Genomic DNA, 12650 nt, shown 5'->3' on the forward strand with positions numbered 1-12650 from the left:
CATCACATAGCATTCACCATACCTAGTGATTGGCATGGGGTACTTTCCATAAGATCATCTCTCAATGCAAATCAAACTAGCTTTTAGGCTAACTGAAATAAAATCATGCCAATCTCTAGGTATGGTGAATGCTATGTGATGATGTGGGGCTATTTTAATTCCAAAGGCCAAGGGAACTTTATCAGGATGCATAGTATCCTAAAAAAAAAATAAAAAAAATACTTAAAAATAAAAATCTGCCTGCCTCTATGGGAATTTAACATAGGGGTGTACTCACTTATGCACCATGTATTTTAAGGAAGAACATTTATTTATTTACGATACATTATTCATTCACAAAGAAAATTGGTGTCCTTAAAGGTTGGATTTTTCCTAATTTTTTAAATTAAGGCATTAAGTTCAATTTCCAAAATATGATTTTTTATTCCTCTTTTTAGTCAACTTTAGCATGGGTGTATTCACTTATGCATTGCACTGTAGATTGTTTCAAAGCAGCTTTACAGAGATACACGTATAATTATGACGCCGCTAGCGTAGCTAGCGAAAGCAGTCAAATAGGGATTGTCAAAGTTTTTTTTTTTTTTTTTTTCCCGTCATCTACTGAATTTTTTGTCAACGATACCAGGGACACCGAAACACCGGGGAACATGAAATTTGGTGGGCATGTAGCCCCACTAGACTTTTACGGAAAAATTTCGTTTGGTCCCCGGGGGCCACTCCCCCCCCCGCGCTGGGCCCCCCCAAACCCAAAAAATGCAGTTTTTCCTAAATAACTACCTGAACCGTGGCACCGAGGATGAAGAATTTTTTATGGTATGTTGGTCTTAAGGGCCCACATCAACCTAGCCCATAATCACTCATTTGTGATTTGCGCCCCTCCCATAAAAAATGAAAATGCAATATTATTCTGCTTTAATCTCCCCTATCTTCAGTGGAGATGTTCAGAACTGCACCATATTTCATGTGTATGATTAACTTGACATCCTCTGGGGGTATGCTAAGTTTCGTAGAATTTCATCCATGGGGGGGAATAAAATAAATTCATTTTTATGTGCACATTTAGTGACTGTACACTCATCGGCCTGTAGATGGTGCTGTTGAGCGAAGGGTTGCTGGTTTAGGATGATACTGTCACACACACACATGCAGGAATACAAACAAACGCAAGCATGCACACACACTGACATCCACAGGCACAGACACACACACACAAACACACACGCGCACACACATGTACGCACGCATACATACACGCACAGACACACACACACACAGACACACACATACACAAACAGACATGCACATACTACTACTTTTTTTAGGTATCAGCCATATACCGATTTACCAATACCCAATGTGTTATGCTTGGGCAGTATACTAATAAGGTGGGTGGGACATGTTTCATGCCATGTTAGATCACATCCTGAGAGTCTACGCTTTCAGAAAATATATAGTTTATATAGTTGAATCAGTTTTCTCTTCATGGTACAGACCAAAATGTATTATGTGTACACTTTATTCACCTAAATCCATAAAATCCCATTAATTTCAATGGGACATTTACTTAAGTGTTATACTAGGTACAGTGGGAATGAGTTTAATTTTGTTAACATTGTTTTTTTAAAACTCTGGGACCAGGGCTACAAGATAAAACCACTTTTTTGGGGAAAAAATGTTTTTTATTTCAGTAAAACACAACAAACCCATGCCAAAGTCAGATAACTGACTTTTACCATCAACAGGCACCTCAACCGTTTGGTAGAGGTTTGTATAAATTGAATGGGAGGGTCCTTTGAAAAAGAAATCACAGATTTTTCATACTTAGTATGTATAAGTATAAGTATATATACTATTTTGATCCCGTGAGGGAAATTTGGTCTCTGCATTTATCCCAATCCGTGAATTAGTGAAACACACTCAGCACACAGTGAACACACAGTGAGGTGAAGCACACACTAATCTCGGCGCAGTGAGCTGCCTGCAACAACAGCGGCGCTCGGGGAGCAGTGAGGGGTTAGGTGCCTTGCTCAAGGGCACTTCAGTCGCTTTTTACTGTTAACCACTGTTATGGATGTGACGTTTTCACATTATGGATGTTAAGTGTCTAAACTAATGACTTTTGATATAAAACTTAAATAGTAATGGCAAATAATTACAAAACTCTAAATTATCCATGATCCACAGGAATACTCCAGACAGTCTTTTAAAATATACAACTTATATACATAAACACGCAATACAGCCAAATTGCTCCACGTCATTTATTTTTGTGGAAAGCCAGTGCAGGCCTGAGCGGCGGTCATATTTTGTACCGCCATGCGGTACATCTAGTTAGAAAAGTATCCCAGAAATTAAAATACTCAATACCCAATTCTGGGCCCATTTAACATGACAAAATCTTTCAACAAAAAGAAATCAGTTCGTTTAAAATGTCCATTCCTTTTCAACTCATTTGGGGTGCAAACCACCAGTTTCACAAGTTCATGTTAACAGTTCTTGACTGAGTTCTCAATCCAGCATAGTAGCTTAGAGTTCATATTCTCTTAGATCATTAAGTCCATTCAGACCAGCACTGAGCAACCAGTCCACTGTGCAGTTCAGAAAGAGGTTTCAAACAATATTTACACAGTCCCATGGACACTCAACTGGCAAAATCAACATAAGAATATAAGAAAGAAAAAAAAAACAATACTTGTTTGGTTTTGTCCCATCAGTCAGTCAGACAAATGATCTGTCCTCCGTTGTCGTTTGTCTTGTGGATCATAATCTATTTATTTGGAATAAAGGAACAAATCTAACTCCATATTTATATTGTTAAAGTTTGATTATTTAAGAAATTCATAATATTTAAAGTGCAAAGGTAAAACATAAATTAAAATTATTGTGACAGATGTGAAAGGGGAGAATTTATATGTGTGTCAGGTTTTTTGACAAGACAGACCTCCGCACAGGTTACACGTTTTAATTTTCAACACCACTAGTATATCAGATAAATTGCATTGGCTGTAATATTCTTGTATTTTTATCTTTTAAAATTTTGGTTGGAAATGAAGCATGCAGGTCATTTATCTCTCCTCAGGCAACATTATAACAAACAGGTCCGTTTCTATTTTAAAACACTGAGACCACATTTACTTTGAATTATTTTATTTATTTATAAGTTTATTTGAAAAGGGACAGTAAAAAAAAACAAAAAAACATGATTCCAGTTGAAAGCTGGAAATATGCACATAGAGAGTATAGCATAAGATAATTTGCATATCGGGTCTGTAAAAAGGCTTTTCTAATTTAAATTTTAAAAAGGAAAGAAAAAATGCTTATCATAGAATAAAGCTTTCAGCTAATGTACAGTAAAACATACATACATACATGCAAAAACATACCTAAATTACATGTACCTATTTTAAGGATACTTCCAACCCTGGCAACATTAATAACTAATTAAATCAAACATTTATTAAATTTAAATATGTGTAAATACATCAATGTAAATTACTTTATATCATGTACTGCTTTAAACTCATTTGGCAACATGTGCCAGGTTTGGACCCCTTTACAGAAAAGGTTCTTTGCCCTTGTGTAGTTCTACAGTAATCAATCCTACAATTATTCACCTGCTGTACTTCTAGTTCTGTCTGTATTATCTTGTCTCTTTACCAATTTACATAATACAGGTGGTGCCTTATTGTGCCAACATTTAAAAATCTATTTTATATATATGACTCATTTTTAAAATGAGTAAAACTAAGCATATTCCAATTCCTTTTTTATATGACAATTATCCAATCGATTTGGCTTTTTACCATTATTTTTAGAGCCTGATTATACAACATCTCAAGTTTTTAGTTAAGCAATCACTAGTTTGAGTCCAAACTTTACAGTACAAAATGCGAGACAAGATCATTGCATGCATAAAAAGATGAGCTGCCTCAGTTGTGATATATTATCTAAGAAGTTAAACATACAGCAACACAACACAAACAAAATTTTAAAAACATAGTCATTTATAAACTTTATAATAGTCATTTAAAAACATGATTGCAACAGCTATAAAGGAATTCTTGTATCTCTTATTATTCAGTCGATAGATGTCACTGTTTAAGAGCAAATTGTCTGTGTAATGATTTTTTTTTTTTTTTTTTTTTTTTTTACAATTGTCTGATTAATTGTTGTTGAAAAAAGCTAGCATGGGACTGCTATCATATCCATATCATATCCATACCTGCCTCATATACACAGTCATACCGTTTCAAGATTGGACACAAACTCAAAAAATGTAAATGTATATGAACACATCAATGCATAGTGATAATGCAGCTTTATATCACATAAAAGGACACATTCAGAGTGCACTTGTCTGATTTTTTTTTTAACTAGCTGCAGAATTTTTTTTTTTTACTTGTCTTATGTATCCCAGTGCTCCATGTTTTCCTTCTCCTGCTCTCTTCTTGATGTTTTCCAGTATTTCAGCTTTTTCAGGCTTATTTATTTCCTTTAACTTCTCAATCAGAAAATCAATGTGCAGAAGTGTGAGCAGTGAATCAGTGTTGAGTGCGATCTTCTCCAGAGTTTCCACACAGTCAAAAGCTTCATTTAATAGCTTTATTTTCTCTTTCTCTAATTCTTGCAGTTCTTCTTCCAGCTTATTGGCCACAGACACACCACCTCCAATCTTCCTATCATAATATTTCTTCTTTAAATCTTCAAATGTCCTCTTCTCCTTCTTTGTCTTTGTTTCATATATTTTTGCTTCTTTGACGTGTTTGCTGTAGTGGCATTTATTAGTGCACACTGTACAGTGTTCATCTTTCATCACGCTGCACCATTTGAGATCACTGGCCCACCAGCATCCTGGATAATGACAGTTCTCCTTACAGACGCTGCAGCATGTTGCCTTTTTAGTTAAGCGCCACTTTTTTGGATCAATATTAACACTTTCTTTGTAGGGCACTTCAACTTCATACTCAAAGTCTTTATTGTCCTCTACATCTTTCTTGTTCTTCTCCAGAGCTTCTTGAGTTTGTTTCAGCTCCTTTTGCTTTAGTTCTATCACTTGAACACGTGAGCGTAAATTGGAAACTTTTGCTTCCAACTGATTCCGGTGTTGTAACACATCTTGAGTCATCTGCAAGGTTTTTGGTTTAATGCTGTCAAGAATCTTGAAAAAATCTGTCATTCCTCTAAAACTGCGATTCCATGATCGTTCACGTATTGTTTCATATTCTTCATCAGCAGGTTCTGACTGACAGTTGTCAAACAGGAAAAACACTGGCTGATTCTTGTCATTCACTGCACACTTGACTTTAGTCACTTTAACAGCCGTCAGAGCGTTTTTAGGAGGAAATCCATTTGAGTGTGTGAAGAGCAAGACAATGTTTTCAGCAATATCTCTCCCAAATAAAGACTGAACAGCATCAAATATGTATATCTGTCTGTCAGAGAGTCGATTTACACTTGCTTTAATCACCAGACAGACTATGTGTATTTCATGGATATAGTCATCACATCTGCTTAAATTAAGCAAACCTGTGGTGATCTCTTTGTCTTTCTCAATATTATGCGTGTCTCCATATCCTGGTGTATCAATTATTGTTAAATGGATTGGACTCTCTTGTAGATAAAACCCATAAACAGTGATGCTGGAGGTCTGACTGTGAACTGATGATAGGTCACTCTGATCATCACTCATCTGTAAAGACTCATCCTCGTCTGTGATCTCAAACCAAACCTTGTCTTCTCTCTTTATATTTAAGATGTGGTTGATCATCACATTGATCAGGGTTGTTTTTCCTGTTCCTGTTTCTCCCACCATCAGAATGGTTTTATGGGGTTTGTTGTTGTCTCTTTCCCCGAAGGTCTTTTGCCTAAATGGTTCAGATTGATCATGAGAGTCTGTTCTCGGTTTTAGACGATATCGACCTTTCCCAATGTCACTACTTTGATTGATGATTTCAGAAATATTGTGCACTTTTTGTTCCATGCTGGCCATATTTTGTCTGTCATATAAAGCAGAAAACAACATAGTTAGGCATGTAATTAGTCAAAGTAGTAATAATTGTTTTACCAATGATATGAGGCAGAATTATGCAACTTTTCATCAACTCTACTTTCATCATAATAATTCTACAAAAATCAAGGAACTCCCGCACACTATCGGTTCTTGTAAATAAGTATTAACATTTTTATTAGCAACGTTTCAGCCTCACAACCTTCATCAGGCATATACAAATATATTAAAAACTCAATAATATTGAAACTCAATCCCATTTAAAATAATCACATGACCAATCAATGTAAAGATCCATTTGTAACCAATTAAGCTCAGTGACTGAATACATAATCAACACAACATCATCATAAACAGGTTCAAACATAATTGTAAATAATAAAGTAAAAAAAAAAATATATATATATATATATATATATAATAATGCCCGATAAATACCCCGATGGTGATAAAGTCTGAAGGGTACAAATCCAAAACAGTTTAACATCTCTGTAAGGGCAATTCAATATCACCCCCTCTAGGTGGCACACTCACTTTTTCAATCCCACAAAAAAGTAAGGAGGAAACATCATGATTCGAAGATAGAAAATGAGCCGCAACTGGATAATTTACATCTTTTTTCTGATAGAACTCTTATGTTCACTAATTCTTTGTTTCGATTGACAATTGACACATAACCTAAACCACAAGGACAACGGATCAAATAAACTACATGAGTGGAAACACAAGTAATCACAGAATTGATTATATATATTTTTACAAGTTCTTGGATGACAAAAAAAAGATGTTTTAAATGTATTATTGCACTGAGCACAATTCCCACACCGATAATTACCATTCTGTATAGGACTGAGTAAACTCTGAGACGGACGAGGACTGACACTCTGAAAACGAGCATGTACTGGGCAATCTTTTAAATTCCTAGCCCGTTTATACACAATCTAAGGAGGATGCTGAAACATTTTGCTCAACTCTGGATCAGAAGACAACAAATGCCAGTACTGGGTTTTATAGCATAGGACTTGTAATAAAAGTAAAATAATGCTTTTTTACTTTTTTTGTCTTTTTTTTTAACAACTCAGAACATGTCTTTTGAAATGATGTATTAAATGCTTCATCAACCCATTCTGATTCTATTTTAAAATGGTATAATTTTTTTAATTGGTAAAACTCTACTCTAACAGCCCTATTGTGCCAATGTCTATAGTCCTTCCTACCTTTCAGTAGAATCCGCCATGACCGGTTCCAGCTTAAAGAGTCCAACAGGTTTTTTGCTAAACAAAGTAAATTGATGCTAAACAAAGTAAATACATGTTAAAATTGTTATATAAGATTCAAGTTCAGAAAGACTTGACAGAATTTATAATATGATTTATATTCAATGGAAACATTTCATCTTTCCTTTTCTTTTGATTTCTTTATTTATAAGGAGTAGGTTTTAGCAATAATACACAATTTGAGATATAGAATCAAAATCATTGCTACACTGAGTCACAGAGCCTACAGAAGAGCAAAACAAGTAGACTTAAAGTATTACCTGTTTGTAACAATGCTTCCTTCTGTAACTCACTTCGGGAACTTGAAAAAAGGAAGACACTTGGTTGTGTTTATACCAAGCCAACACCCATTTTTAACGATCACGTGATTTGCAGGAAAGAGTCAAACTATTTGTTTTCAAAATGTTAGGTTTTAAACATGAAATTACTGGAAAAATATGTGGGTTGTGAAGGTTCATTTTAAAATGTATTTCATTACAGATTGCAAAATGCTTTAAAAAGTCATTTGTAAATGTATTTTGTTAGATTACACAAGTGTTGTATCTTAATCCAAATACTTTAGAATACTTTGGAATACTAATAAGGTATGTAACAAAGGAACCACCAAGCATATAGTACTTGGTTTTTTCTCTGCATATTATTTTAAACAACATCAGTTTTCTACAATATTTGTTTAAGGAACAATCATTTGACATAATCTTTAAAAAAAAAAAGCTCAAGAAGGCAACATTAGGTTCTGAAGGGCAGTACTAAAAGAAAAAATATGATCTTTAAACAAAAATTTACACATCATCCTGTCCAGCTCTTACAGTTTGCTGCTCACACACAAATCCTTACTTGTCACACAATTTCTGAAACCTGACACTCAGACACCAGAACCACACACCAAATCTGCAAAACCATACGCTAATTATCTGCCAACACAACATACAATTCTCTATAACACAACAATCTAACAGGAAATATGTTGATTTCCTTTTTCAAACACAACCAATCAAAATGCCACATAATTCATCAGTGCCTCTCACACACTCCTCACATGTGCAAACACTCATTGCTTTACTGAACATAAACCAATTAGGGATTTAGAATAGGCCTATAAATAGGCCAAAAGTCAGGTTATAGGTTTTTCGGACTGTGTAATACTGTATTCTTAACCACAAATTCTTACAGTAAAAAAAAAAAATAGTTTGGTTCCAATCTTGCTTTTGTGTTTACCGTGAATTTTTCAACATCTCTCTGACAATTAATTTCAATCTTGTACAGAAATGTAAATAGGAGCTCATGAAAGAAGGGCTTTAGGTTTTGAATAACTGTGTGTATATGATATATCCAAAAATATAATATGTAACGAGTTAGCTCAAAGAAATATTAATAATCAATCATAACTGGTTATAATTGATTATGAATATTTGGATCAGTTAATATTAATTATCAATTAATTAACTTAATGTTGTAAATTAATATTACAATCAGTTAACCTGTTTGTCCCATGAACACTCAGTGTTAATTGTTTATTAATTCTAAGAAATGTTCTGTGATTGATTTGTGCACCTGTGCATGAAAGCATGCAGCCATTGTTTGTATTTCGCCAATACACTTCGACATGCCTTGCGCAAGGCTACATTGACTCCCCCACAGGTTTCTCTGTGGAAAAAAGCCCCTTCGTCAGTGTGTGTCCCAGAAAATTCACTTTGGTCAAAACCCACTGCAACTTCTCATTCGATGCTTTGAACCCTGCCTTCACAAGTACATTGCATGTGATAATTGAGGCTTTTCTGCAGTCTTCGGCTGTTTCAGCAGCGATAAGAATGTCATCTGCATATTGCAGCTATGCAGGGACTGAATGACTTACTGGCTGACACGACACAGAACACATAACTGTTTGGAAGAAATCCAACAATCCTGCTCCTCCAGGGACAATCTGTTATATGCACCCCTAGAGTATGTATGTAGATGGATCTTGCTCAAAACCTTCTGATGGTGTTTTCTTTTTGGTGGGTATTCAATCATAAAACTCAATTGCACTATCATAAAAGCATACGCTCTACGTCACAATTTGGCACAAGCAGCTGAGGTAATTGCACTCACAAGAGCATGCATACTCGCAAAAGATAGAGCAGAAATAATTTTGTAGCGTCTGGACCAATCAGACACACACAAATTATTCATTTATTTAATGAATAATTCAGCAAACTCACTCTCCCAACAAAGGCCTGTGAAACTTCCCCCAAAAACTAACATCCCAAATGAAGCTAACACACTGGCAGAACCCGGTTTCCTGTTACAGGACACACTGAGACTGATAAGAGTTTTACGACCCAAAGGAATTTCCAGAGAGCTGCGACTCACTTAAACTCTTGCAGAGGAGGAGAAATAAACCCTGTTAATCCTATATACTATATATAACCACTTGAGAAATGTGTAAACATTGTATCTAACTTTCCCACCTTGTGATTTTCCTTTTATTGTGGTTTGGCTTTTGTATTCTTGTAAACTCTATTGGGTTAATGTTTCAGACTTTGCATATTAGGGTTAACCAAAATCATATGTGTGGCATGTTTGGTCTCTATAAACTCCAGTCTTCATTTCCCATTTGTTAATTTACATTACATTTTGCTAACTTTGTGACGCATTAGTATTATAAGCATCTTAAAGAGACTTGTTTTTAACATCCAATCAAATTACATGTTCAAAGGCCTGCTTGAACAATAGGTGGTAAAAGATTTTCCCTCCAAAGGAAAACACGTCTTATTGGCTCAAACACCTCCAGAAGTTGTGGCATCTTCACGCTTTAAAGTCACTGATCACAAGATCAGCTCTCTCTTACTCTTTTCTGAAATGCTGATGTGAAGATGATGCTGAACTAGAAGTTTCTAAGGACCCCCAAGCTTGTGCCAGGCTGCGGCCTTGTCTTTCCATTCACCAAAGATACACTGACTACCACTGGTTCTCTCTCATCAAGACCACATCAGCAAAGATCAACTGGAGCCTTAACAGATTGCATCTGGACAGTTTAATTCAAATTGGCGAGACATGCAAGTATCGAACTTAGTCTCACTATTTGATACATTAAGTATTCTTCCCCTTTTAAAGAAGGGCGTGTTAGAACTAAACTGATGGTTTGCTCAAGGCTGTTGATCTGCTGAATTTCAAACAATGCTGTAACTTCTTGCTTCCCTGTATTCTGCTTCAGCTCTCTTTCCCTTGGTAAACTGTATGTATGTATGTGTGTGTATGTTAGAGTAGTTTAAGAGTTTAGACTAGTTAATAAAATCTTGTTCATGTCACACGTAAAGTTGTCCATGTCTCAAGCTCATAACTGGAGTCACTAATCATATAGATTTTGGCTACTGCTCTTAGTAGTACTGTAAATTAAGAAAGACATTTCCCATGCCCCGGAAATGTACATTTCTTAGAGTTAATAAACAATTAATCCTGAGTGTTCATGGGACAAACAGGTTAATTGATTGTAATATTAATTTATGACATTAAAGGTCCCGTTTTTCCTGTGTTTTTGAAGCTTTGATTGTGTTTACAGTGTTCAATATAACATGTGTTCATGTTTTGCGTGTAAAAAAAAAACAGTATTTTTCACACAATTTATTTATCTGTACACCGCTGTTTTCACTGTCCTAAAAACTGATGACTTCCTTGTTCTATGAAGTCCCTCATTCAGAAATACGTAACGAGTTCTGATTGTGCCCGCGGTTCTTGTGTTGTGATTCGACAGCAGCTTAGTGCTCGTTGCCTGGAAAGGTCACGCCTCTTACCATAACGTGGAGATGCATGCACTCAGTGTTATTGTAAACATGTCTTTAATATTACCTTATCAATTTGAGCCGGAATCAGACCCGGAGAACATAGATGAAGAGGATCGATTAGAACCTGTTCAAGCACGACTTTTGCAGGATGTTTCACAATGGTGAGCTGTTTATTTAGTAGTTGTCATACTTTTACGTTTGGCTGTTACCTTGAATTGGTTAAACTGTAATGTTAAATGTTACAAACTGTTATAAAAGCTTGTGGTATATGGTTTTGTCCGTCTGTCGAATTAACGATGGTGTTGTTAAATTTTTAAAATAAGTGCATTGTTTATTCCTACCTTAGTTACACGTGAGCACGAGTTTTGATTAGTAATATATGTTTTATATTTTCGGGAACCGAGTTAAACATAAATTGTAACCATTGATCTCTAAGTACAGCATCCCTGGGAAGGCCAAACAAAGGTGATTTGACTCCGGGATGAAAATAACAGCGTCTCAACGACATGGCGACAAACACACTCTACAAACGCAACTCTTCCTCTTCTCTGTGGGAGAGCAACAAGACCACACCCCCTTTTTTTGTGTATTCCTGTGGGTGGAGGTTAGTCAAAAAACTGTTCTAGTGATGTCATTAAAGAAGGAAGTAGAGGGATGTAGTCCAAACCGGCCATTCACGGTAGGCTTTGAAAGGGGACTTCTGTTAAATAAAATATCTCGCTTGGCTTTGAACTTTGAGCTTTATAATTTTAAAAGGTATTATTTATGCTCTAACAGCAACATTACACACTAACTAAAGTTTGAAAAATGGGATCACGAAGAACAGGACCTTTAAGTTAATTATATTAACTGATCCAAATATTCATAATCAATTATAACCAGTTATTATTGATTATTAATATTTTATACAGCTAATTTGCTACAATTTATACAGATTCAAAGTATACACCACTTTGCCAAAACATGGGCTCAAAGAAATTTTAAAGCTGCAGATGGGAAACCAATATCCCACTCAGGGTTAATTGCAGACCATACTGAAGCAGTACAACTACCGGCCAAAGTGGCCATAGTGGCCATAGTGAAAGACAAACGTCACTTGACTGGAGATGATGAAACATCTATGGGAAATAGGCACGCAGGTGAAGCAGCAAAGAAAGCAGCGCAGGAACAAATTCTGTCACCAGATAGCCATGATGTCATATATGGCAGGCCAGGGACGGATTATGACTTGTAAAGGCCCTTGGGCCAGTTATCTCCAAAGGCCCCCCCCCTCAGTGCGATGATAAAATCGTTTTTTGATAAATATAATGCACAATGTTGTTGGTGAAGACAGGGCTGCCAAATCTCACGCATCATGTTGACACTGTTCTCCGTTTTTTCACGCAATGAAAAATCCCGGAGCAAAGAGGCCACTGACACCAATAGACAAGACAACGCAGGTTACTTTTGATCAGACACTGCGTCAGACGATTTTGTCGGGGCTTCAGCCCCGAATGTATTTTCAAAAGTTGACTGACAAATATGAAACCGGACAATAGCCTATGAAAAGCCCCGAAATCATAAGCTGCCTTATTTCTTTGTGCTTTGGCTTTGTTGCTGTCT

The 12650-nt window shown here is 35.9% G+C and overlaps 1 protein-coding gene across 1 annotated transcript; it reads right to left on the reverse strand.

Annotated features, from left to right (window-relative positions):
• Nucleotides 1–3130: 3130 nt before the first annotated feature.
• LOC311075246 (uncharacterized protein) lies at nucleotides 3131–7601 on the reverse strand. Its single transcript, XM_084102504.1, has 3 exons — nucleotides 7545–7601; nucleotides 7225–7301; nucleotides 3131–5996 (listed from the first exon to the last, which is right to left on the reverse strand). The coding sequence occupies exons 2-3, from the start codon at nucleotides 7242–7244 to the stop codon at nucleotides 4370–4372; spliced, it is 1647 nt and encodes a 548-aa protein (XP_083958630.1). The 5' UTR covers nucleotides 7245–7301; nucleotides 7545–7601; the 3' UTR covers nucleotides 3131–4369.
• Nucleotides 7602–12650: the final 5049 nt, after the last annotated feature.

The sequence above is a fragment of the Abramis brama genome, assembly GCF_963993115.1.
Source record: "Abramis brama genome assembly, chromosome: 24".
Lineage (NCBI taxonomy): Eukaryota > Metazoa > Chordata > Actinopteri > Cypriniformes > Leuciscidae > Abramis > Abramis brama.